General features: G+C 39.6%; 5 protein-coding genes across 9 annotated transcripts; 2 read left to right on the forward strand and 3 right to left on the reverse strand.

The window, feature by feature from the left end:
• Positions 1-841: 841 nt before the first annotated feature.
• LOC111221604 (zinc finger protein with KRAB and SCAN domains 5-like) lies at positions 842-5,118 on the reverse strand. The gene is made up of 2 exons (XM_022745054.1): positions 4,728-5,118; positions 842-3,443 (listed from the first exon to the last, which is right to left on the reverse strand). The coding sequence occupies exons 1-2, from the start codon at positions 5,116-5,118 to the stop codon at positions 2,524-2,526; spliced, it is 1,311 nt and encodes a 436-aa protein (XP_022600775.1). The 3' UTR covers positions 842-2,523.
• Positions 5,119-6,327: 1,209 nt separating this feature from the next.
• gnl3 (G protein nucleolar 3) lies at positions 6,328-11,602 on the forward strand. The gene is made up of 15 exons (XM_022745368.1): positions 6,328-6,395; positions 6,596-6,654; positions 6,809-6,949; positions 7,181-7,300; positions 7,391-7,471; positions 7,564-7,699; positions 7,840-7,943; positions 8,706-8,856; positions 9,089-9,176; positions 9,335-9,512; positions 9,630-9,772; positions 10,000-10,136; positions 10,510-10,649; positions 10,880-10,949; positions 11,044-11,602. The coding sequence occupies exons 1-15, from the start codon at positions 6,383-6,385 to the stop codon at positions 11,142-11,144; spliced, it is 1,662 nt and encodes a 553-aa protein (XP_022601089.1). The 5' UTR covers positions 6,328-6,382; the 3' UTR covers positions 11,145-11,602.
• A 101-nt stretch (positions 11,603-11,703) lies between these two features.
• On the reverse strand, positions 11,704-16,351 carry glt8d1 (glycosyltransferase 8 domain containing 1). 4 transcript variants are annotated; one of them, XM_022745371.1, is made up of 9 exons: positions 15,997-16,351; positions 15,650-15,715; positions 15,269-15,479; positions 15,025-15,142; positions 14,861-14,945; positions 14,600-14,712; positions 14,351-14,517; positions 14,054-14,166; positions 11,704-13,234 (listed from the first exon to the last, which is right to left on the reverse strand). In XM_022745371.1, exons 1-9 carry the CDS (start codon positions 16,010-16,012, stop codon positions 13,050-13,052), a joined length of 1,074 nt encoding a protein of 357 aa, XP_022601092.1. In that variant the 5' UTR covers positions 16,013-16,351; the 3' UTR covers positions 11,704-13,049. The 4 variants fall into 4 exon arrangements, with proteins under 4 accessions (XP_022601092.1, XP_022601091.1, XP_022601090.1 ...); XM_022745370.1 differs by having other exon boundaries at positions 15,269-15,473; positions 15,650-15,748; XM_022745369.1 differs by having other exon boundaries at positions 15,650-15,748.
• A 348-nt stretch (positions 16,352-16,699) lies between these two features.
• spcs1 (signal peptidase complex subunit 1) lies at positions 16,700-17,996 on the forward strand. Its single transcript, XM_022745161.1, has 4 exons — positions 16,700-16,852; positions 17,346-17,405; positions 17,496-17,582; positions 17,712-17,996. The coding sequence occupies exons 1-4, from the start codon at positions 16,817-16,819 to the stop codon at positions 17,835-17,837; spliced, it is 309 nt and encodes a 102-aa protein (XP_022600882.1). The 5' UTR covers positions 16,700-16,816; the 3' UTR covers positions 17,838-17,996.
• A 71-nt stretch (positions 17,997-18,067) lies between these two features.
• nek4 (NIMA related kinase 4) lies at positions 18,068-25,877 on the reverse strand. Of its 2 annotated transcripts, none has more exons than XM_022745160.1 (16): positions 25,762-25,877; positions 24,703-24,969; positions 24,407-24,604; positions 24,217-24,324; positions 23,609-23,763; positions 23,204-23,348; positions 21,763-22,446; positions 21,620-21,670; positions 21,309-21,458; positions 20,900-21,064; positions 20,314-20,380; positions 19,936-20,048; positions 19,734-19,825; positions 19,445-19,647; positions 19,220-19,353; positions 18,068-18,806 (listed from the first exon to the last, which is right to left on the reverse strand). In XM_022745160.1, the coding sequence occupies exons 1-16, from the start codon at positions 25,849-25,851 to the stop codon at positions 18,708-18,710; spliced, it is 2,721 nt and encodes a 906-aa protein (XP_022600881.1). In that variant the 5' UTR covers positions 25,852-25,877; the 3' UTR covers positions 18,068-18,707. The 2 variants fall into 2 exon arrangements, with proteins under 2 accessions (XP_022600881.1, XP_022600880.1); XM_022745159.1 differs by having other exon boundaries at positions 19,430-19,647.
• Between the last annotated feature and the right edge of the window lie 492 nt (positions 25,878-26,369).

Raw genomic sequence — 26,369 nt, forward strand, 5'->3', positions numbered from 1 at the left:
CCTGGTGGGGGGCAATTTTGAATTCAAGACATTGGTTTGTGTTGTGTTATTTAATAGAAAAATTACTTCACCCCGTGCAGTTTTTACAGTCGTGTTGGCTGTAAAGTGCTGGCATGAAAACCATTAAAACAGAAAGTACCCCACCAGGTGTTGTATATATGTTACTACACAACATAACACAGTGAAACCAATAAGCAGTGGGACTTGCATTACAGCAATTGAGAAAAAACATATGCAACAGGCCTTTTTTCGACTGGGAGGAAAATTGCAGCTGTTACTAAAATTAACAATGGCTCAGTAAGTCCAAATGTGCAGTGACAGTGACAGTGAGCACACATGCACAATATTATCATTCTTTCTTTTTTTTAAACCCATGCATTTCCCACTGTGATGTTTAAAAGTTGTCTTTTGTGGAAAAGTCCTAAAATATTTAACAGGTGCTAAACATTAATATTAATATAATCAAAAATTGATATTATTAATGTTAATATTCCATCAAAATGATTTTTTTTAAAATATAAACAAAAAACACAGGAAATATTTTACTTAGAAAATAGTAGCTCCAAAACAAGTCTTTGTAAACCCACTGAAAAGAGATGGAAATTTGTTGATACACTTTGAACTAACCTAACACATATGCCATTAAAAATAATAATATTTAACTAAAGATTGATTTTGAATTGAATTGATTGAACTGATTTTTATGGGGAACATTTCTTTAACTTTCTGATGAATGAATAATGCAAAGAACTAAGTTAACCTCTACTGTCTGTAACAGTAGAACAAGTAGATTGCACTCATCAGCACAATTTCACAATAGATTCTTAGAAGTTAGCTTCGTTCCTACATAATACAAGACAATAACACAGATACTCAATGACTACTTTATTAAAAAATAACATTTAATACGCAATGATACAACACTGTACAGTAGAGTGTGTGCAGGGGGAGCAAAGATGTCCCAGAGAAGACTGTGAGTGAAGGGTTGCTGGTCAGCTGTGAGGACGTGCTGTAGTTGTCTCATGCTGCATTCATCACATATTGAGAGATAACTTGGGCAGGACTTGGCATCTTAAACAACAACTGAGCTCTGACACAGTCTGAAGTTCAATTATTTAGTTCATTTTTATTTTTTTCTGCAAGAAGCAGGGACAAATTAGAAATTAAATGGGAAAACTCACAAACCCTGAGTTTCTGACTTTTATGATAGCTGGGTTAAGTCAGATGTTTGTATTTCTGGTTACCCTCATGTCATGAATGCAGCATTAGTCCTGAGAGGAGAAAGGTAACTGTAGGGTCTACTGTTCAGGGTGGGGTCAGTCCAGGATTAGCAGAGGAAGTACCTGATTCCTTGATAAACAGACCATCACTTCTGAAAATCAACCACAGCTGAGGCCACTCCATGAAATACCTCATATGTGAATGACTACTGTGGTGGAAACACAGGTGAACGTAAATCTTTGCAGACTGAGAGCCCTGAAAAACCACAGATAAGTTCAGCTAATACTGTATGGCCCCATTATAGAGTGAATTTCTGCATCATCTTGGATAGATGCTATAGTGCATGTCATTTAAAAAAAAAGACAACATTCCTAAATGTACGGTAAATTGAGACTAGTGGTATTTTACAGAACATCACATTATTTCACAAAATAGTGGAGCAGTCTCACAATAGATTTGTCCATATTTCAATGGACAACATGAAGCACTGACGATGTGAGATGGCAGTATTTAGCTCTGCAACAATGTAACAGCACTGAGAAGAAAATGAAGATAATGTTAAAATAATGACTAAAAAAAACTGAGATAAGTGCCGGATCAGACTCCTCTTTGTAAACCAGTCAAATCCAGTCAATCGGGGCATTTCACTAGCTTTTTGTTGGCCTAAATTTTGTGTAACTTTTTAAAATTGCTTTATTTAAAATTGCTACATAAAAAACCTACTGGCAGTGTTAGACCAATCCAGAAAACAATTCAGGCCATCAATCCTCCAGTTAAGAAACAAAATGGAGATGATTTCACGCATATGGGGACTCTTAATTTTAGGTCCAAAAATAATGTTTACAACATAGATGTCGAGTGTGAGTTTATGGATATGAAGTGACTGGCTGATAATAAGCCGTGACTGTGCTGAACATTGTTGCATTTATTAATGCATCTCAGTTTCAAGGTATGTGTGGAAGACTTCATCATGCTAATTATATGACTAAGGAAAGGTTAGATTATTCAGAAAAGCTAGCTAATAACTCAAATTGTGTCTCAGAGATTTATTACTCAGTGACAAGTACAAAATTAAGTAAATGACATACTAAACTGGCTAATACAAATTCTATTGAGGGACTATGGCGTGGAGAAGTATTAGATTAGATTAAAAAAAATTCTCTAAGAGCTGCAGAATCCCTAGTTCTTAGGAAGTAGGAAGAAAAAAAGCCTTGTCTTGATGGCAGCGATATTAGCTTTTTGTAGAAAAGTTTCCCACATCAATATGATTCACAAACTGAGTTGTTTAACAACACACTTGCATCATTGCCCTGAGAAATATGTTCCCTCACGGCTATGGGTCTGGAGATGCCTTTTGATTTTGTCAGAACGGCTGAAGCACTTGCCACACACGGGGCAACTGTATGGCTTCTCCCCTGTATGGATCCTCATGTGTACCTTCAGGTGAGCCATTTGTGTGAAGCCCTTTCCACAAATCTGGCAGCGGAATGGTTTTTCTCCCGTGTGGCTACGCTGGTGCTCCTGGAGTCTGCCAGAGGAGCTGCAGCATTTCCCGCATACACCACAGCGGTAAGGTTTTTCCCGTGTGTGCACTTGTACATGCACATGCAAGTGGCCGATGTGACTAAAGGCCTCACCACAAACCTTGCAGCAGAAAGATGACATGTGGCCTTGTAGGGGGGATTTCTGATGGGGGCAGTCCACAGAATTAGCTCCTTGGTTGCGCATATGAGAGGCCTGTGCTCTGTTAGCTCCAGTTCCAGTTCCCTTAGCACCAACCATCTGTCCTCCATTCTCCACCCCAATAATGTCTATGTTGTTCTCATTTGAGCAGTTTGGGTTGACTGGTGCGAGAGGCTGGGCGCCGCTGTTGGAAGAAGTAGAGCCTCTGTGGCCTCCTCCACTCTCTGCCTTCACATGCCTCGAGGACCCTCGAGAGCCAGGATCCCTCTCTCTGTTCTCCACACCTTGACTCTGAGGGAGGTTGGATGTGTGGGGGCCATCCTGGGGATATTCATTTCCAACACGTGGAGGAGTGAACATGTTCTCTGGTGTGCTGCAGGAGCCATGCCCACGAAGCTGATCATCTCCTTGTGTGGCTCGGAGATCTCTTTTATCCTTAATTTGAATGGGAATACGCTCCTCATGCCCCATGCTGGGACTCCATTCACGCCTTGGATGCTCACCATCCTCCTCGTCCAACAGCGCCATAGATGGGCGATCTAAGAACACAACAGGATGAAGAAGTTCAGCTAAAAATGTTAACTCCACTGTAGGAAACACCACTGTGGCACAGCCCAACTCTGGTTGAACTAGTTCACAGTTCACAACATAGTTTGCTTAATAATGGATATATTTACGTATTAAAACTGACTTGGTGTTTAGTTGTAGTTGAAGACAATGGGGATAGACTGTAAAGCTATGGCAGAGTCAATGGTAACTGCAGCGTACTGTAAAACATCCCTTTACCAGACAACCTTTTCAATCAAAGGATCAAAGAGCTGAACTCTCTGCTTTGTTAACTCCAACTAACAGAAAGTGTTTTTAATAGAATCATTGCAGCTGTGGTGACAACATGCCTAATGAGCCAGAGTTTCCCCCGGGAAACTGTTAGATACACTCAAATATATGACATTTGCTGTGCATAAAAGCACATAACCCATTTTCCCATGAGGGTTAATGCTTTATTTCATAAAATTGCACTAATTTTTTTATGTTAGGACGTCTTACTTTAAGGATGTCTTAATATCAGGCAGGTGGCCCAACTTGGCTATGAAGCAGTCCAAGAAATCCTGAGTAAGTATTTCAAAGTCAATCACACTGTATGCCAAGCCTATATAAAGTGTTCACCCTCTTGGACCCTTAAGTGTTGTGTTACATTAACTCACAGCAGCTATGGTTGTTTTCGACACTGCCAAGAATAAGAACTCAAAGAGTATGTGAAGAAAATCTGTACCAATGAACTGAAATTAAGAATACATTAAGTATTTACAGTCACAATAACTAATGGCAGCTTTGGCAACAGTTTTGCAGCAGTTTCAGCTGTCGGTCTACAAGGAGATGGATGTTTTAAGATTAGGAATAAACAAACAATATAACACAACGGCGCACAGTGTGTATTATTGGTTAGCTGTAGCGTTCGCAACTATCTACTATTGTCAAGTAAATCGTGAATTAGTAGAATGACTATATCAACATTCACACAAAAATTCAGATGTAGCTGAATGCTAACCCGGGTGTAAGCTATTCGGCTAACCTAGCTGGCTGGCTAACGAACAAAGGTTGCTAACGCGCTAGCCGCTCCACAACAACAGCAGCTAACGTCAACTAGCTTGCTAACGGCTAAAGTTAACTTGTTCAGAAGTGGGGCAGCATTATGTTGACGCCATTTATTGCATTGTTATAATTGCCCTATAAGCAGTTACTTTCACTTCAGTACCTACTGCCAACCCACAGACTCGACTGGTTGGACATAAGCTGCATCGTTAGCTTTCAGCCGAGCTAACCTGGCCATATTTCAATTCCAGCGTCTCGCAGCCTGCGTCTCAGATGGTCGTTCTCCCGCTCCCTGATTGCTATCTCCTCCTGGTACTCCAAAATCGTGTCCTCGACAGACTTGTAAATTTCCTGCGCAGCAAGCATGAGACGCTCAGTCAAAAAGACGTTTAAAAACTGCAGTTTGGTCATTTTCTTGGGTCGCACGGAGCTCTTGCTATCATCCAAAATGGACCAAAAAAAGATGCTCGACCCAATCACGTGACCCGGAGTTGTCTCGTCTTCTTCTTCTTCGCCCTCGCCTTCCACATCTTTCCCCCCGAAGATTTTCTGTGACCCCACGTTTTGTGATACATGTTCAACAGTTTCAGTTTTGGCTAACTCCCTTAGTGGTCTGGGCATTTCGGAGTGGCAGAGGCGGGTGGTTTGGGGTTAGTTCAGATTAAGGTGGGGAAATACCGTTCAGATCTGATTTACAGATTATAGTGTAACACCTGCTGCTCTCACGGTGGCACAGCAATATACACTAAGGTTGAAAGGTGTAGCATTTAGAAATCTGCAACAAATGTGACAACAAAAGTGGCACCATATTTTGCACAAATGTCTTAATCGTGAGAGATCTATAGGTTATTTTTGTCATATGGCTGCAAATTATAGTTTTCATTGTCACATTTGTGTTGGTCAGCATATAAAGGCTGTTTCTTGAAAAAAAAACGTATACACATACATAACTTATCATTACATTGTCATCAGTGTATCAATAAGTGCATCAGACAAGTAGAAAGACACGAAAAGAAAATGGGCCATGGGTTGGCATCAAGCTTAGTAATAAAAAGACAGTTTAAGTATGTGGGTTTTTAGTTTAAACAGGTGCTTCTCACTTTTAAAGCAGAGAATGTCAGCACAAGTGGACATCCCAGTGTAAGCACCCACTGAATACTGGTTCTGACATTGGGTTTACTGCATGGAGCCCTAACAAAGAATTCTGCATCTCTGTGTGAAAATGTACTGAGTAATAGAAGTCCCAAATATAAACACCTCAGTATGGCATCTAACTACATGACACACTCCTGTGGCCAACACTTACACCGTTTGAGTATAGTGAGTGGATCATACTGTATAATGTATCATGAACACCACTGATCGACACCAACTTTGCAGTACTCAAGAGTTCATAATCTTAAATTATTAAATTAGAGTTTCACTCCAATCAAGCACCCAGTCATCAAAATATAAAACAAACTAAAATGTAAAATAAAGTACAAAATAGGCAATATAAAATTTAAGAACAATGATAAATATGTCAGTAAATTATACCTTCAAATTATTTTCCAACAATTATGTGTTTGTTTTTAACCACCAATTAATTCTTCAGTGGAAAATCTGAAGGACAGTGTCATTTTACTTGATCTAATATAAGCTAATTAAGAATTTTTTTTATTTTTTATAAATACATAAAATAAGAGCATCATCACGTGCATTGTTGTACTTAACCAGAGAGTATCTTTGACTGAACTCTCTCCAGATGAACATAAACACTCCGGCTCTGCAGGTGGCGCAACATCCGCTCCTCGCCGGCAGAAGCGGAAGTGACAAAACCTCACACTTGTGCAGTCCTCCACGTGTGAGAGCACTTCAGTCACATTGGCAGGTCCTCAACAGCACCATGAAGCGACCGAGTAAGTAAACACAAATAACGATGTGCCAGTAATATATGAGCTTATTAAGAAAGAAAAAAATCTTTGAGACTACTTTATCGTTCGGTTAATCCACCTAGCTAAAAAGCCAACTGCTAACAGCCGCCACTGTTTGCTCTGTATTAGCTTCGTCTTTAGCCAGTTGTTCAACTGACGATAAACTGCTTTATTTTTGCCTGCAGAGTTAAAGAAAGCAAGTAAGCGGGTCTCATGTTCCAAACGTTATAAAATACAGAAGAAGGTAAGTGTCATTTAAGTTATGTTTTATGTTTACAGCTTAATGGAGGATAAGGCCTGTATGAACGAGACCAGATTACTACGGCTACTATTTTTTCTGTCAAACTCCTTTTACTGCCGACAAGAATTTGAGTTGCATGCTTGTGTTTGGTATTTAGGTCCGGGAGCATAACAGAAAGCTGAGGAAAGAGTTGAAGAAGAAAGGAGTGAGCAAACGAGTGAAGAAGGACCCCGGCGTGCCCAGCAGTGCTCCCTTCAAAGAGGAGGTTCTCAGGGAGGCAGAGGAGAGGAGGCTAAAGGTTGGCAGTCATGCAGTTTATCACAATAATGATCCTGTATAAATGTAGTGTTACCTCTCAGACTAATTAATGGAGCTCATCTGGACTGTATAACTCCCCAAGAGGCATCTGGGGAAACAGGGCTGGCCAGTGCGCTTCTATGTCCTTGTGTTGGTACAGTTGTATAGAAAATATATATATTGTATATATAATTGTATAACAATTTTTTTTAACCAAATTCCTGTCCCACAGATTGAAGAAGAAAAAGAGAGAAAGAAACAAGCCAAAAGAGAGGAGCGAGCCCAAAAGAGGAAGAAGGAAAAGGAGGTTGCAAGTAAAGATCCTGAACCTAAGGCCAAGAAGGCTCGACAGGTAATAGGAAAACACTGCAGTCATCTGTAATATCGAATTTTAATAATTTTGATATGGACCAAGTTTAATTTATTTGTCTCATTTACAAAGGATGAAAATGGAAAGCATTCAGAGAAACACACTGCCCCAGACAAGAGTTCAAAACAGTTCCTTTGTGGTGAATTAAATAAGGTAAGCCAACCCTATTTGTTTTACAGTAAAAGAAATTGCTTTAATGCTCTTAAAACTCATGTCAATGCTCAATATGATCTCCCTCTCCTCAGGTAATTGATGCATCCGACGTAGTAATAGAAGTCCTTGATGCTCGTGATCCTTTGGGGTATAGGTGTCCACAGCTGGAGGAGGAGGTGCTGCGGAGGGAAGGCAACAAGAAACTGCTCTTGGTTTTGAATAAAATAGGTAAATGAACATGTTGCCATATTAAGTTATAGTTAAGTGCACACACGCCTATTAACAGGTTTCTGGTCTATTCTGAATTTTAATTAAATGTAGATTGACTGTACTTTAAATCGTGTATTGTTAACCATTCTGTGTTGTAGACTTGGTACCAAAGGAGAATGTGGAGAGGTGGATACAGTGTTTACAAAAGGAGTTTCCAGTTGTGGCATTTAAAGCATCAACACAGATTCGGGACAAAACAGTGGTAGGAGGTGCATTTTACACACCAGTGATCATAAACGAATGTTTAGACCTTGAACATATAATACTTTATAGAAACACTTTTGCACTCTAGCTGTGTTGTTGGTTGGGGACCCTCTGTTGCTCATCAAATCAGCCACAAGCTTTTGAGCTAAAGCCTTCTAAACCTTATTTTGATGACTGCATGTTCACTCCATCCATATTTTTTTAATAACGTTTGAACTTTTATAGTCAGAATTTGAATTAATTGCAATGCAAATTACTGAGGGATAAATAATTGAAGATTAAAGGCACAGTATCCAAATTTTCCCCTTAGTGAGAAATGAAGTTTCACCCCCCCATCCTTTGTTCAAATTGTCAGTCTGACCAGCCTCTTTAAAATTGTCACAGAATGCAGATAAACTGGATTTGCTCTATTACTTAGAAATAACTGCTGTTAATGCTGCGTCTGTATGTCAGTGAGATATGGAGGACTGAGAAGGTTCAGCAGCTTGCGTTGTGCTGCTGTAACTGGTTAAAACCTCCAAGAGTAACAAACAAACCACCAGATTTATCAGCTCTGTCATAAACAGAGTTGAGTGTGTGTGTTTGTGAACAAAACTAAATCCAATAGTTTGTTAGTTAGTTAGTTATTAATAGATTTTTTTCCCCCAATATTTATATGATGTATTATTAAGACACTTGAATTACATTTTAAAAAAAAACAGTGTTTATTTGTGGATGGTACTTAAAAGTAATTTTACTTGTCTGGGTCGGTCTTGATCAGCAAGCCAAGAAGAGCAGGATAGTGGCCTCCAATGAAGTCCTGGACAAATCCAGAGGAGCTGCCTGCTTTGGAATCAGCTGCCTCACTGAGCTCCTCACAACTTATGTGGCTAACACAGAGAAGGAAGCGTCACTCAGAGTGGGCATAGTTGGTAAGCACAGCTTCTTTTGGTCTAAAACAACAAAGTGACTTTCTTTGACATTGTGTTCCATCAGCTGGGTTTAGATGACTTATTAGTATTATTGTTATTTCTATAGTTATATACTGTCTTGTGCAGCTTTCTGGTATGGACATAATATATTGTTTTCTGTTTTCTTGTTTCTTTTTGTTCAAAGTACATAGTCTGAATCTTAAGCTTTGACATAATCTTCTTCTACCCTCAGGTTTTCCTAATGTAGGAAAGAGCAGTCTTATCAACAGTATGAAGGGGATCCTGGCCTGCAACACTGGAGTCAAGAGAGGTATCACAAAGTGAGTGACAAATAAGGCTCAAAACTACAGCATTTTCTCTATCGCACTGAATATTTAGCAGAATTCTCTATCACATCTTTGAGACATCATGTGAATTACTGATAATGTTTTTACAGTTTATGCCCATGGTCAATTGTTAACTCTTACCAACCTTGCAGATCCATGCAGGAGGTGCACATCTTAAAGAACGTCAAGCTAATAGACAGCCCCGGAGTCGTGGCATCGCCATCCAACCCACCGGCCTCTATGGCTCTGAGGAGCTTGCAGGTGGAGGAGGGCCAAGAGAGTGTGCTGGAGGCTGTCAGGACTCTGCTCAAACAGTGTGACAAGACTCAGGTAGGAAGAGTTTCCATCACAAGAGAGATGTGTCGTGTAAACTGACCTAAAATGGATTAGGGTATTCTCTTGGAAATGAAATTGATAAAGGAATGTAATCTGTCTTCACTGTTTCAGATCATGCTTCAGTTCAACATCCCCGACTTCAGGAACTCTCTGGAGTTTTTAACGTTGTTCGCCAAAAAGCGTGGTTATCTGCAGAAGGGTGGAGTCGCTAACACAGAGCAGGCAGCCACAGCTTTCCTTGCTGATTGGACAGGGTGAGTTTGTGTTTACCTAAAGGGTTAGGAAGGATGGGCAGCTGCAGTGCATCAGTGTGGAAATGAGGACAAAATGCAATTCTGAATTTCACTATGAAGACTTCTAATCCAACTCTGATCCAAACACTGTGCCTGGAAAACTGCAAATATGTAAATATAATGGTGAAGTGTGCGAAGTGCTTCATGCCTTGCTTGATCTTCATCTTGACTCTTGTTTGTCTCCGCAGAGCCAAGCTGAGCTACTACTGTAAGGCACCAGAGAACATCAGCCTCCCTGCATACCTGTCTGACAGCGTGGTCAGCGACATGCAGAAAGGCTGGGATCTAACCAAACTGAAAATGGACAATGAGGAAACTCTGAAAGGTACTTGCATGTAATTTGAATTATTTCGATGAAGATTTGGTCAAGTTTTCTTGAGGCTGTCGGGACTTTTGAGTCAGTAATGGATGATTTTTTTTCATGCTGTAGTTTGTGATGTTGACTAATATGCTTTAAAAATGTCTGAAAATCATCCACATGGGTTTTTTAGACTCCATAGGCACTTTGCAGTTATAGCCACTGCATTGTTCCCTCGTCCCATGTCTTAGTCCAGATCACTGGGCCTTAAAAAAAAAAAAAAAAAATTAACATCTTGGCCACTACTGGGCTTTTAGACTGTGGACTTGTCAATGTATTTTAATAAAAACAATGCAGTCACTTCTGTGTGTGTTGCTGAAAACAACTTTTGCTCTTGTAGGTGTCAAATTTCCAAACCAGGCCAGCAGTATAAGCTTCATCTCTAAAGGCCCGACTGCAGGCTTGCTGAGCGCAAGCGACATCACTGAAGAAAAACCTGGTCCTGCAGCCACAGAGAGTGAAACTATGCAGAATGATGAGGTAATTGTATATATTTTTCTCTCTTGGAGAACTTTCAGGCAATACAGCTGCTTCAGATAATGCTAGCAGCCTGACCAAGCATGGAAATGAGGACAAAAATGCAAGTCTTGATTTGTTTGTGAAGACTTCTAATCCAACTCTGATCTTGCTGGCTGGACATTTTTTTGTAAATCACTCTATCTGGAGGATTGTTGGAATTTTAATAGCTTCACCATCTGTTTTTCTTCCAGCCTGAACAAACAATTGAGGAGCCAGATAAAACGGAAGAACTGGAAAAACCACAGAAGGCGTCACTCAGAAGTAAATTCTTTTTTCTTTTAATTCCTTTAATTTCTTCATTACTAACATCTACACCCAGTAGGTCATATTTTTACTTCTTGTCTCATCTTTGCAGAAAAACCCAACAAGGTGCAGTTCCAGTCTGTCCCTATTGACATCAGCCTTTCTACAGCTACAACAGATGATGCGTATGACTTCAACACAGATTTTAAATGAGCTTCGCCTCTGACCTAGCACCTGTACTCACATGGTCTGATGGGGGTACAGACCTGGACTTATCACCATACAGTACATATGGAATCACTGTCAGGATGCCTTTGACCATCTCTGCCTGTCCTGCTAGTTGACTGGTTTCAGACTAGACTTACACTAGTCTAGTTAAATGTATGGCCTTCCCTCACTGCTTAAACCTGGAAGACAATGGGACGGTTTTCCAGATAAGGACTAACCTTTCACTTAGACTACATTTTTCACTTGATAATATTGAATTTTGTTTGTCTGGGGCTGATCACTGTCCAGGAAATGGACACAGTGTCTGTTAGATGGTTATGTATTTAATCACTGACTACTTCTTCCTTTATGTCCACAGGTCATTTGTAATATCTTGTGTCAATGCAGAATAATGTATATAGATGACTTTCTATAAATGTAATAAACCCTCTACAAAGCCCACATCTTAGTGTATCTTTCCAAAACAATGAATTTAAAATTGCTACAACAATCACTATAGCTGAAACTGTTATACTGAAGCAATATTTTAACATTTGCTTTCAATTATTTATGTTCACTTATTTTACTTACGTTTCAAGGCACTTTTGCAGAGAACAACTCCATGCAATTTTGAAAACAGCAAAACTTGAAAAACACCAGATTTATTACAGATAATTGGAAAATAAAGTCACAAGACATAAATGATGAAAATGTAAGTTTTATTTCATGTACTGTACAAAAGTATTTACACCAACAAGGTGAATGCATTTCGTCACGTATAAAAATCCTGACAATGACGTGGTGAAGTGTGAAAATTTGTGCAAACATTATGTTCTTCAGTTTCTGCTTAGGTGCATTTTGCGTAGTGGTCTGCGTATAAACTCAAAAGAGTCAGCCACACTAACAGCAGGAGAGGCAGTACTGTACTGAATTACTGTTCATTTATGGCATACTTACTGATAGTTGGAGCATCATTAACCTGACTGAGATTAACTCAAGTTGTATTGGCTTACTTACTATAATACTTTATATTGGGGTATCATACAGAGTAGTGTGTTTTTAGAGGGAATAGACTTAAATAGCATTTTTGTCTTAATTTTGATGGAAATGCTGAACTGAGCACAGACTTAAAAGGTGTTAAAACTAGGGTCTGATAAACAGGTGCAATTAAGAACAATAAAATTCATCACTTTTCCACAGGAAGTACTGAATTGAGGTAACATCTAGTAGCGTCTACGTGGTTAATATAATTACAATTCAGACTAAGCTGATAACCGTGATGGGCACCTTTTTGAAGCAGTTATAATCTGTGGGGCCAACTGTGCAACACAATTACATCTGAGGTAACTCCAAAACAATTTAGTATTAAAATAAAGCAAATTGGTCATTAAATAGCTGCATGTAAACATACCTACTCAAGTCATAATGACTTTGGCAATGATGGCTTAAGTTGTACATGGTGAACTTGGCATGTTGTAACAAAGTATCTCATTACTGCTGACTGGGACTGACGCATACGTTTCTATTAAGGTCGTAGTGTTCAGATGCCACACCTCTTCAATGATGTTCAGGACGAAACACTGCTCATATAGGGAGGAAAATAAAGTCTATACCTCTTCAGCAAAACAGTTTCAATAGTTAATCAGAATATTCTGAGAAATGTGAGTCAAAGCAATCTCAAGGGCACTCAAGGACAACAATATGATTCACTGGGTATAGAAAAATTCTGTGTGTTCAAGGGAAAATGAGAGTACACAGGTTTGCATGTTCAGAGGATAATATAGCAGATGTCAAACACAGGGCTGGCTAGTGAAGAAGCCTTACTTTGTTCCTGAGATATCACACGACGAGGTCCTGCTGGGTCAGGGCTGGTTTGGTTGGTCTGAAGGTTCCTGAAGCACATTTTTCAGTCTAGTTGTCCCCTGTGTGTCTTCGCACAGGATGAAATTTCCCTGTGGGGTCTGGAATGAACCACTTGTCCCACACATCAGAAAAAGAGGATGTCCTCCCCCAGGGCTTATAGTGTCCATTCCAGTGGAGGAGTTTGGCAGCTTTTACAAACTGTGGGGAGTAGCGGTTTCCAGCACCTGTATTGCCTGGAAAACAAAGGTCAGCCATTAAATGACAATTTACATTTGTGCCATACCGTCCGTTGTATTTGTTGTCAAAAACATTAAGTTATGCAGGAATCACCTGGTATTACAGTTAAAGATGTATACCTTCCAAAAATTGTTATTTTTGTATGAATCATCATTTCTTGTAACTAGAAAAGTTGCATCCTTTACAAAGAATGGAGCTTCCAAAATCAGTTATACTTTCTGGTGGAATTAAACTGACCAGATGGTTATACAACAGCAAAATGACATCAATAAGAAAATAGTTCAACATTTAATAATGGGTTAGGGTTAGGGTTAAAATGAAGGTACTGCTATTTCTTTAAAAAACCCTCAGAAGGTTTCTCAAGTTAGTCATGCAACACAAGTCATAGGTAGCTACTCAGCCAGTATTGACATTCACAAGACCGTGAGAGTACCGTGACTTTTAACTTTGACCACCAAAATCTAATCAGTTCATTCTTGAGTCCAAATGGACATTCGTAACAAATTTGAAGGGATTCCTTTGAGGAGTTCCGGAGATATTGTGTTCACAAGGCCAAAACCGTGTTTTGTGAGGTCAGTGTGACCTTTGACCTTTGACCACAGAAATCTAATCAGTTCATCCTTGAGTCTGAGTGAATGTTTGTGCCAAATTTGAAGAAATTCCCTCAAGGCAATACTGAGATATTGCATTCATGGATGGACAGATGGATGGACGGACAGACAACCAGAAAACATAATGCCTCTGACTGCGGTTATTGCCGGCATGGAGGCAGAAATATTCTTCTAGTTTTCTATCAGCACTTAACCAGAACTTACCAAGGTGCCTGACGTGCCACATGGGGTCGATGTTGGAGTGACGTTTGTAGAAAACAATGAGGAGAGGAGGAGTAGTGATACTCTCTGCCAGTGTTCTACTGTACAGATCCTCCCTGGGGAAACAAACAAAATTTAGCTCAATGCTAACAGAAGAAGTGCACTGGATTCAAATTTTGTTTAATTACCGTAATACACAACTTTCTTAAAAATTCTTAATTTTTCCTCTCGGTTGTCTAAATTTAGCAGAAAAAGACTGTCTCATATACACCCTTCATTTCACCATTGTGAGTAACTTACTGTGTGTTAAGCTCCATCCAGTGCTCCAGCCGCTGGGTGATGTTCTGGATCTTCCACTCAGTCAGGTTGGCGATGATGACACCGGGGTTGAACGAGCATGTTTTGGCCCTCATTCCCAGCTTCTTGATAGCCGCCTTCTTGAAGTCCAGGAAACCTATATAGTTATTCTATTGAAAAAGATTAATTATGTAGTCAAGTGTCACCATCTTCTACAAGAAAAATTCTAAAAAACATGCAAGAGATGCCCACCTGATTTCCAGCCCCTCGAATGATGCCCTTGGCAGTAGCTGAATCACAGTCATCTGAGAAGGCAGCTGCATGTCCTGGTTTGAGGTTGGTTTCATAGAGCTCTTGAATGTCCCCTGATATCCCAAATAACAGGCAAAATCTATTCATTAATACCCTTTCAGAATATCTTTTACTTTACTATAACATGTATAATTTTGAGAGTTAATGAGTGAAATAGTGCATGGAAAACATATTTTACCTTGTCTTACTGTGTTTTCTTACCTTGTACAATGATATCGTCATCCAAATAGATGGCTTTCTCTGCCTCCGGTATATATGCAGGCAGATAAAATCTGGCAAAAGTCAACTGAAAAATAGACCATTAGAAAATGATTAGCAGGAACTTAACTTATCTGGGACAGTGCTAGTAGATTCAGTTGTCTTACCGGTTTTACAACCTCCAGCGTCTGAGGATCTTTAGATATCTTCCCACTGAGGAGCTCAGGCTTGAAAATAACTATCTTGTATTTGACAGTTTTTAGCTTTGTCTTACTCAACCACTCTCTGTTGGTAAAACAACAACAACAAAAAAACAAAACACTTGTGTCAGACAAAGGTCACTTAAATCAAATCTGACCTGCATTTATATGTTTAATTAAATATAATGATATGCCTACTTCAATGTCTTACTTTAGGTGGTCCACTGTGTCATTCAAGGTCACAATGGTGAAGACAACATTGGCTTTACTGTTCTGGTAGACACTGTTTATGGCAGCAACCACAGCACCAAGTCTCACCCCAGTAGCAGTGATGACGACAGGGATTTCCTCTCCTTTCCGAACCGATTCAGGTCTGAAGTCTGGAGACAGCTCGGACTCAAAGGGAAGAATCCCCCCTGCATCTGGGTGAAGATACATTTGGGATTTCACAAATTGCCTCCATGGTTTCATTTGAATGCACTGAACCTGTCTGATAGGATATACACAACAACAATAATACACTGGATATTGGGGTGTAGGTACAGAGCAGTTGGCATACAGTATACTACTCACAGTACAAAGATGATCATACCTAGGTTTTCCATGTGTAAAAAGTCACCGAGGTTGAGGAGATTTCGTTGAACTATGATGAGGAAGGCTACAGCCAGCAGAAAAAGGATGACCACGTTTACTGAAAGCCACAGTGAAGAGCTGATATTAATAATAGCTGAGGTACACTGGGCAACAGGACTAAAAGGACAATAATTAAGCATGTGTTTGCTGGAAAAATAGTATTAGATGTAAACAGTTTCCAGTTTGCCTCAGTTTAGTCTACCAGTTTCTATTAAACTGTTGTTTTCCATCCAGATTGTCCTATCTACACTTGATGACCTGTTTTAGAGATGCAAATAAGCAACTGCTTGATCCAGACTGACTCACCTCTCCTCAGTGTCATGACAACGGCCACATGCGTCTCTCCAGCCCGTCTGATGAATATCAAAATATAGAAACAGCTAAAAGTTGATGCGAATAAAGCCCGAGATGTATCAGCTTGCTGACTTATAAGGACTGAGGCGATCCCTCAGATTGCGGCTGCACGGCTGCGTGGCGAAACGCATAAACGAGCCAATTTGCAAACCGGTGGCTTTTAACTGTGTGTTCATACGCTTAATACGCGTCGCTTCATTGGCTGTTTACAGTGCGGGTTTAGTCAGGTCTAAAAAGAAACCCGATAAGAAGGCAAAAGTAATTCACGCTACAGCCAAACTGCCAACTCAACATCAACAAGTTTATCTTCTATGATTGCTGTATGTAGTAATAGCTGTCTAACCGTTTGCCTGATTGTAAAATTGCATCGACTTGCTGTTTCCAGCGTACAAAAAATAATCAAGCGTTACATTTCATTATTTACATATGGTTTAATGACTGAGATACAAGGCAGTAAGTGTATGCTTAGAACATAATAGCTAAAAGTAGCTTGACATACAGACAGGCAAGTAATTTAGGCAGTCAAAGCTTTTCACTAACAACAAACCAAGTTTCTCAACCAAAGCTAGCACTTAACCCGATCCGTGTTATTTATACATCTGTGAACCTGCGCAGCTAACACAAGTTATAACACCCTGGGAGTACCCGGATGGGTCTTTCACAACACGACGTATCTTTTAGAGACCGGAAGTCAAACGGCTTCTGTTTCTTATTTGCGCCCGTTAGGTCCAAACTCACAAACAACTCAATCTTCTGCATTCATTGTGCAAAGATGCTGTCTATATTCAAGTCCATCCCCACGCACATGGTAAGACGTAAATAGATCATTTTATGTGGAGTTGTATGTTTATGCTACCCGTGTTTAATTCATGCTTCCTATTAAGCTAATGCTAACCTGCCTAACGTTAGCAGGTGGATGCTGTAGTTACAATGGTAACAGTTGCTAGATAGCCTAGTATTTTATCATCCAAAACCAGCCAGCAAAGTGTTACAATTCAGCAAAGTTATATACCAAAATGTACAATTTCTCTAATATGTCAGTAGCTGTTAGTCGCTGTCTGATATTTATGCGAATCTTCGTGAAACAGTGGAAGCTGTTTGTTAACGTAACATCATCTTATAACTTCTGTGTTATCATGACTGTTATGTTGTCTGACCGACTGGTAAGATTCGCGAAACTACTTAAATGAAGCCATCAGGCAGCAATGAAGTTTCAACAGCTGTTCGTTGTGCACAGATAGACCAATTACACATGATGACTTGCACTGTACTGACCTGGTGTTTATCTTGTTGTGTTACAGGATTATAAAGGCCAGAAGCTGGCTGAACAGATTTTCCAAGGAATAATACTCATCTCAGCGGTAACTAACCATTCCAAACATCCCATAATAATGGTATCGTGTTTTTACCAGTAGTCGGTTCCGCTGACATCTTTTGCATGTTCTCTCCAGGTGATTGGATTCGTGTATGGTCTGATCATTGAACAGTTTGGGTGGACAGTATACATAGTTTTGGCTGGCTTTGCTGTGTCCTGTGTGGTAAGTTTTGCTTTGTGTTTTTCTCATTGTACACTTGTCTGTTGACACAACACCACAGATTGTCATTGTATACCATGTCAAGACTTTTTCAATATCATTTATTTTTTTTGTTTCTCTTCTTGACCTTAGTTGACCCTGCCCCCATGGCCTATGTACAGAAAGAGTCCTCTGTCCTGGCAGCCAGTTGTACCAGAGACCAGTGGGGAGTCCAGCCAAAAACCTCAGGAAAGCCTCAAGAAGAAGAAGCACAAATAACTCAGAACTATGGCTGCCTAGTTGTTAATACACCTTTTTATATTGGGAATTATTTTTCTCATGGTTCACATCTGAAGCATTTAGAAAGAAATCTTTGTTACAGTGTTTATCAGTCAATAATGAAATACTTGTTCATCCAAATAAACATCTAATACTGTCTATGTTTTATAAATGGGATGTTTTCATTTGTATTTAGATTTTTTTTTTTCAGTAGGATATACTGAACATTGTTATGGGTGCAAAGATGAATTTCTTTTTTTCTCCTCAACATCATGTAAAATAGGTGCAAACAAAAATACATTTAGGATTTATTAGAAATAATTCAAAAGTTATTATCTACAATGCATCTACATTACATTATTTTGTGTATAAGAAAATACAACAGAGCAGCAGGAGTGAGATTATTGACAACTATTGAAATCCTGGCTTGCATTATAAATAAACAAATGAGTATCCAGTACAGCAAGTAGAAAGACATGGTGCTATAACATGACAAATCGTTGCATAGGACAATACAGGATTCATTTCAAATTCTGTTTGTAGTGGAATAAGTTGAACAATATTTACATGTCATTTTACATGTCATTCCATATGATCCACATGGAAATCCAATGACAAAACCTGCAATCAAATGAGATGCAAGTTGCATGCAAACAGGAGGAGGAAGGTGGCAATGCCACACAACCAAGGTTGTATTTAACAGGAGACAAATTTATCTTCATGAACAATATCAACTGATTTTCACTTTAGTACAAGTTTCAAAGTATCCTGATAGGCAAGAACTGTTAAAATGTCTCTTGTGTTTAAATTCTCACAAGTAGTGTCAAGAAAATGCAAATGTATATGATCCCCTATATACATGGTTCTTCCCTAAACCTTGAAGGCAATATCCTCAAAGAATTTCAGCTGCCTCACCATCACAGCATAAGTTTGGTACTTCTCATCCCCCATCTGGTCACGAAGGCACAGCTGCAACAAGAAAAAGGACACCAACTGACATTAATTAGGAAACAAAGGGCATGTGAATTAACTGCTTGAGTTCTAGGCAAACTGGGTTTGTTTGCACATGGGAGAAGTATTAAAGGAAATGTTCAGTTAATGCACTTGTAACTTGTACACCTGGCTACTATCCTTATGACCTGGTATAGAAGTGTGCAATATATTTAACTTAGGGAAACTGTAATATCCCTAAGTATCTTCAAAGCACTGAGCACAGCAACAACAAACACATTAAACGAAGTGACCCATTGAACTGTAAACCAACAAACACATTGCCCCAGCTCCTATATGCAGTTACTCGTCCTGACCACTTAAAAATGTTACTGAAAGTTTTTAGCAGTTTTAGCGGGTGGTATGACTTCTTTACTTCTTTAAAACCGTACTTCTCGCTTGGTGTCATCCTCTTCCTCCATGATTTCCAGGACTCTGTCCAGCAGCTTGACCCCCAGGCCCTTCACCACATCTGTTCTCAGGTGTTCTATGGCTCTCCTTATCTTGGCTGGACCAGATGTTGAGCCTTTAGGAGACACAGACTTGGTAAACACAAGGAATCTCCAGAATGACTGACTGATGACAACAGAGTTTGATCTAACCTATTGGTATTTCACCAAGTGACAAGTTCTCTGCTTCCTCTTGAGCCTTCCCATGAAGCACCAGGGTGTCCCTGTACTTCCTGTTCAGTTTAAATTCTGGCAGTGCAGTAGAGCCAGATCTGCCTTTGTCCACCTCGCTGACACCATCTCCAACATCCATTCTCAAAGTTTGGGTCATCATGTGGACTAAATCCTGCATGTCACTGGATTCAGCCTTCCTGCAGATGATCCATAAATCATGGATTATACAGTAAGGTGACTATATCTGAATTGAGAAGAGTTGCACTTCATGTTATTTTCTCACCTCTCCCTGCAGTCTCCCTCTGAACGCTCTGTGGAACTCGTGGATGAGCTGCATTCATCGTCATCCGACCTTCGTTCCAGCAACTTATACTGCTGTAATAAAACATATCCCACTGTTGTGACACAGACTCCTGATTTAAATCCAATAACATTAACAGATTAGCCTCACATATTGGTAGACAATGAAAAAGGGGTATCTGTACCGTACTGTTGGCCCCAGCAATAGAGTCTGAAACAGATCTGGTTATTGGGACATTGTAGTGCTCAGCATTGGTGGAAGTGACATCATAAGATGCCCTTCTTACAGCACCAACACCTAGGAAAAGAGCATAAAAGTAATCAAGGAAAATATATCAAATAACTACTTCTCTATTTTTAAGGAGTCAAAATAATGAATAAAATATTTCCCTTAAAATGTGCATGTGCATCTCTGTTTCTCAGTGTGTTCAACAGTACGTAAAGCAAGTGCATTTTCTTGAATTACTGTTTTTTTCCATTGTTTTATTCAAACCACTTACTGTTTTTTTCTTCTAGGTCTTACTATAAAGTTCTGGTTTCAGTTCGGAAAAGACAGTAAGTACCTGGTTGACTGGCACTCTCTTGGGACTGCCTCAGTCTCCTTCTCTCTCTGGCAGACAGAGGACGATCCTGAAAATAAAATTGACCCACTTGATGAATGGCAAGAACAGGCCACTACCAAATCATTAATCAAGAGCTGAATAAAATGTACAAAAAATATTGGGATTCTATTTAACTTTCAATATAAAATTACAAAGGCACTGACCAAGAACAAAACTGTAATGATAAGAAATATAGTGCAAATAGTAGTGAAAAGATGTGCATCCAAAGGATGAGTAACCAGCAGCAGTTTTAAAGTAGCATTCTGTACAAAGTGGCTGGTGCTGAAGGTAGGCCTGCATGTGTGCATGGGTATATGTTTCCATAAAAAGTTCTTTTGGCCGGTGCTGTTGGACATGTAGGGGGTGGAATGGGTGAGTTACAGTCCAGAACTTTGAGGCTGAGGGGAGAGAGTACATCATCCTGACAGCCCAACTGATAAAAGTGTTATCTAGTCTGATGAAGCAGATTCATTCAAAAAGTATATCTTAAATGGGCAATATGGTTATTATTATAACAGTATGTGAGTGGAAGAGCACTCAGTCTCACCTGTGGCAGTGGTAACAATCCCTCTTTACAGGAACTAGCTGATGTGGAAGTTGCAACCACGCCAGTTTTCTTGCTCTCTGTGCTCCTCCTGTTCCTCTTCCTCCCCTCCATTGCTCTGCTCTCAATAGGAGGTGGAGGTAAAGGTCTAGGAGGAGCCAACTTGGACTAAAAGAAGACAAAAAAGATGATGCAAGACTAACTGAATTAACCTCTATGAATCTGAAAGAACATAAAACTGAGATTTTCTAGTAAAATAAAAAAAAATCTTTCTGATACTTTTCTGATGTTGTTATGTTATCATAATAATAAAGGTAATATTACATTATATAATTATATGACTAAAATGCTGTTAGCCCTACAAGTTCCTGAATTACAGCAACCTAATATTAACTACTGTATTGAGCTTTACCTTGTCCTGATCCCCATGTGTCCATCTTATGTCCCTTGCTCTGTTCTGCTGTGATATAGATGGTTCTGATGAAAATTGTGGGGTAGTTTGACATGGAGCGATCAGACCTGGCTTACTGAGCGGTAACGAAGTTTCCACCTGATCAGGCTCCTAAACAAACACAATTAAACTTTTTTTCCACCATGGCAAAAATCTTCCCACATAATCCATAAAAGCATAATGCACTTTGTTTCATTGGGTGTTAGCAGTGGTACATGCATCTTGTGGGCTTTATCAGTTCACAGAATAAGTGCTAGAATTTTAATTCTTACTTGCGTTGGAGGGACTGGCTCTAACAGCTTTTCAGTAGATTCTAAGACTTCCTACAAAGAAATAAATTAACACACATAAAAATGGTAAAGAACACTTAATGAATGAACAGCAAATGTATCACTCAGTTGTTATTACCACTTACTTGGATGTCTGAGGTATATAGGTGTTGTATTGGCGCTCCCTTGAGAAGGGTAACAGTGTCATTTTTATTGTCCATATTCACTTCCACAACCACTCCAATATTTTCTATATTAGATTTGTATGCAGATCTCCTCTCAGGGGCAGAAAAAGCAGCCACTTTTTGTTCTTCTGGCTTTGGGTTCTGCATGTTAGCCTCTTGAAGTAACTCCATGGTATCATCCTTGTCATCCACATCTGACATCTGCTTCTCCCCTAAGACAGAAAATGTATCCCCTGGGTTTGGCGTGGCCTGTGGTTGAATGTCTAGCAATCCATTGGGTGCCCTTCTCTCGTCTCCTCCCCTACTGCCAACACCTGATACAGCCTTCAGAGGGGGCTTAACTGGAGAAGGAGGGGGAGAAGGATCGGGTTTCCCTCTTCCCTTGCTGTCTTTGTGCACACTGTGAGTCACATGTTCATTACCTGCGCAGTGGTGTGACACAACTGACTGGGGCCTCTGCACCTGCAACAGGTCCTCATCCTCCTGTAGTTGGATATCAATATTGATGTTGCTGACAGTTGCCAGGGATGCAAGGCTGCATTTGAGAGCATCAGGTGAAGAGGGTTTGGGTGGTGGAGGTGTTTGGACTGGAGTACAGTCAGTGTCGCCATTCCAAACTTTATGCTGTTGTGGTTTCTCTTCTTTCTGAGGATGAAAGGGAAAAACACAAACCATAATAAACACTGATGATTCCCTGCCTGACATGAGAACGGAGGAGGCTTGGGTACACAACAGTATAGTAATCAGAGCAAACCACGGGACTGCTTTTGACATCCTATTACTTTGATGACCAGGATAAATCTACACATCCATATTGAGAATAAATACACATTAATGGCACTTACTTAGAATTGGTCATATTGATTATTAATATATTCTATTGATTCTGTGTCATAATAAAAGACGGTAAAAAGTGTTTACAAAATGCTTTTGAATCCAATTACACTTGTTTGCAGCTTTACTACTCTAGGGAAAAAAATTGTATCAGTGATAATGTTTCTACCACAGAACAGAAACAACTGCTTACTGTAACCAAGTAAGAATAATGTAATTGAGAAAGCAAAAAGAAACGCCAGTTAATTAAAAATCCGAATCAGATTCATTAAGCATTGCCAATTATAAATTACATTGTTGAAGTTTGGCTAATGCACTACTGCTGATGACAGCCAAGTGGCTAATAAATACCTTCTTCGTTTTTGCAAAATACTGAATAGTCATTGCTGACTATAACAAAAAATGCATATATGTCACTATTGCTCTAATATATAACAAATAAAATAAAATTATACATTTCAATAGGTGAATACGCAGAAATAACAAGTTGTAAAATAATAATAGTGGCTAAACTAAGACTTGAGAATTTTCAGTATAAAATCAGCCTTGCTATTCATCAGTCACTCACCCGTTTCACCCTGGCAAGAGGTTCAGGCTGAGGACTTGGAGGCAGCCTCTCGGGTTTTGGCTGAGGTGACACCACAGACGAGGCATTGTTGGCTCTACAATCACCACTGCCACTCACAGCTTTCTTTCTTGACTTGGCAGTTTTTCTAGTGTGGAAAAATCAAAACAAACACAAGCATCTAAGCTAACAGCTCAAATCTGTTTTCCAATAGATGAAGCACCAAAAGGAGTGGATGGAGATAAATATGATAGAAAATGATTCCAGTTAAAGTACACAGACAACGAAAATGAAAAGAAAAAGAAAAAAACATTTGGTAAAGTTTTCGCATAAAATTATTATTTATTTAAAACTATTTAAATAAATTAATAATAAAGAGCAAGGATGTTTGCTGTCAGTGACACCTACTCTTTAGTGGCCTCGAGGAACATGGCAATTTGTCTTTTGATGTAGGGCTGCCGGAGGATAAGTTTGACATCAGGCCTGTCTTCAGGTCTCTTACAAAGCATGCTCTTGATCAAATCTCCCAGCTGGGGATCATATCTACTGGGCATCTGTGGCAGCTGATGACATAAGAGTGCAAAAATTGTATAAATTATTGTCAATCTGCCTTCCTGTAATATGTCTAATAATATATAGATAATGAGATAATGAAGGTTCAGAAAAACAACATGTTGGACAATAATCAAGTATTAAAATCCTGGACAAGCTGACTGAAGTTACCAGTAATTCCCACATTTATTACTTGGAGCAGGAACACGACTACATTCAACCGCAGCCTAAAAATGTCACTGTCCTCTGCTGACATGCTCACAAGCTGATCAACAAACCTCAGATTCATAAAACTAACTATATTATATAGATGTGTACAACAAGAGTGATTTCTTTTCAACAGAAAAGCAGACATAATTTGTTGAAAAAAGAATGGACTGTGTAACTAATTACAGTTAAAACTAGACCTGAATTGCATACCTGATAAAATTAAAAAAATACATTTTTAAAGAGATGAATCCCACCTTTCCTTCTACAATGCGATAAACCAGTGAGTTCATGTCCCTGGCGTTGAAGGCATGTTTAAGTGTGGACATTTCATACACACAGCAACCCAGGGCCCATACATCTGACTAGAGAAAAAATATCATCATTAGTAAAGCAGTTCTAATCCAGAAATAAAGTACACACATTAAGAGCAGATAACCGAAATACCTTGTGGTTATAAGGTTTATTGGAGAAGAGCTCGGGACTCATGTAGTAAGGGGTCCCTATGAGTGTGCTAGCCATATCATTCTGGTTCTCCAATACTCGTGCAATGCCAAGGTCCCCGACTTTGATGATATTGGTTTTTGTCAGGAAGATGTTCTGTGTTTTAAGGTCCCGGTGAAGAATGTTCCGCTCATGTAGGTACTGGAAAGCAAAATGGCTTTAAACATGCTGTACTCATGTAAAGAAAAAATCGTCTGACTTCAGGTGGACCTCACTTTCAAAATTGCAATATACTGCACCTGGAGTGCCATGGCGATCTGGACGAACCACTCCACCACCTGTCTCTCAGGTAAGAGTTCCCCCTTCTGCTGTTTAAGTCTGTGATAGAGGTCACCACCTTCACAGAAACCCATCACAATGTACAGTTGGCGGTCATCTCCTTCCCAAGACTCCCTGTATGTCACAATGTTGGGATGTCGCAGCTGGGACAGAAGCTGCGCCTCCTGCTCTGCAGCGCGTCGCTCCCGCTTAGAAGAGGTGGTTAAATTCAACTTCTTTATGACATACTGAAACACAAGCAAAACGTATACTCACTCACCGAGTTGAAAATTGGGAAGCTATTCAATCTTTGACATTCTTTACTTGTGAACATGAAAAATCCAGAAACCAAAACACGAGGAAGAAAACATGTAAAGTCGCCAACCAGATGGCAATGAACTGAACTCAGATGTAATCACATAAACATAATTATATTGTATTATTTCAACAAGAGCTAATGACTGATAGAGACCAGGGGTTTACAAATCTTGTTATTGTTGGTGATCCACACATGAATGAATACATTTCTAAAGCCATTAAACGCTGAAATAAACACACTTCAACGAATAATTTTAGTTGTTTTAGGGCTTAATTTACCCTGAAACTTGATAACAGTCACCGTGACGGTCACTAATATTAATTGCAGATACAGTTTCAGAGGTTAAATTAAATAGTTCCTCAAACCCTTCAGGAGTTTTTGAGTAACACTGCAGGCAAGAAACAACTTTTGTCAACTGTCAAAGTGTTACTGCCCTACAATAAACTACATATATTATCTTTATTAACCGTGACCGTGTAACGTTATGTGTAAACATTATTAATTGCGCTTTATAAATCTCAATCATGATATACAAGAGCGTAAACAAATCTGTGAGGTTTTAGCCGACTTTAGCTAACTTTAAGCTAGCTCTTTGTAGCATCAAGCCTGAGCGTTTTAAAATGTAGAGCGACATCAAAAGCATTTGTGAATAACGTTAGATGTTGCATATTTTAACTGCTGTGGCTTGTGTTGAACTCCATACAAGCTTCTCGTTTCTCACCTGTTTTCGGTCGGATTTGTGTTTCACCAGGTTCACCTCACCATAGCTCCCTTTCCCAACGACTCTGATGAAGATATAATTATTCATCATTCTTCAAAACTCGTCATAACGCGACTTGAAACGCTGAAAACGTTATATGACACTCCCCGAGAGATTAACGGTGTTGTTGCGTCTCATATTCCAGCTCTGAAGACGAAATAAACATATGAAATGTGTTTTGAAAACTTGGCGCTAGCTGAGTGGCAGCGGTGAGATTTTGAAAACGCAGGAAATCAGCAGCAGTCGATAGTTTTTCGTCACTAGGCAACTGGCGGCTCAGCGCCGACGATGATGATGAGAGGGTCCAGCTGGACCAAAACACAGCTGCTTCCACAGCACAGCGACACCCAGCGTCCGTACCCACACACCGGAGCAGCTTTACTACAAGGACATTCTGAAGCAGATTCATTAAGAGACTCCGATGTAATTAATGATCAACCATGTAGTTAGACTCGCATGGCTGGGTGGCAACTAAGTGGGTGGCAAGAAATGTAATTTATAGTCTTATATAGGTGGGTCACAGCAGACCTGGATTCTTCAGAAATGCTTTTCTTACTTGGGAAATTTAA

This window comes from Seriola dumerili, unplaced genomic scaffold (genome assembly GCF_002260705.1).
Source record: "Seriola dumerili isolate Sdu_G_001 unplaced genomic scaffold, Sdu_1.0 BDQW01000088.1, whole genome shotgun sequence".
Lineage (NCBI taxonomy): Eukaryota > Metazoa > Chordata > Actinopteri > Carangiformes > Carangidae > Seriola > Seriola dumerili.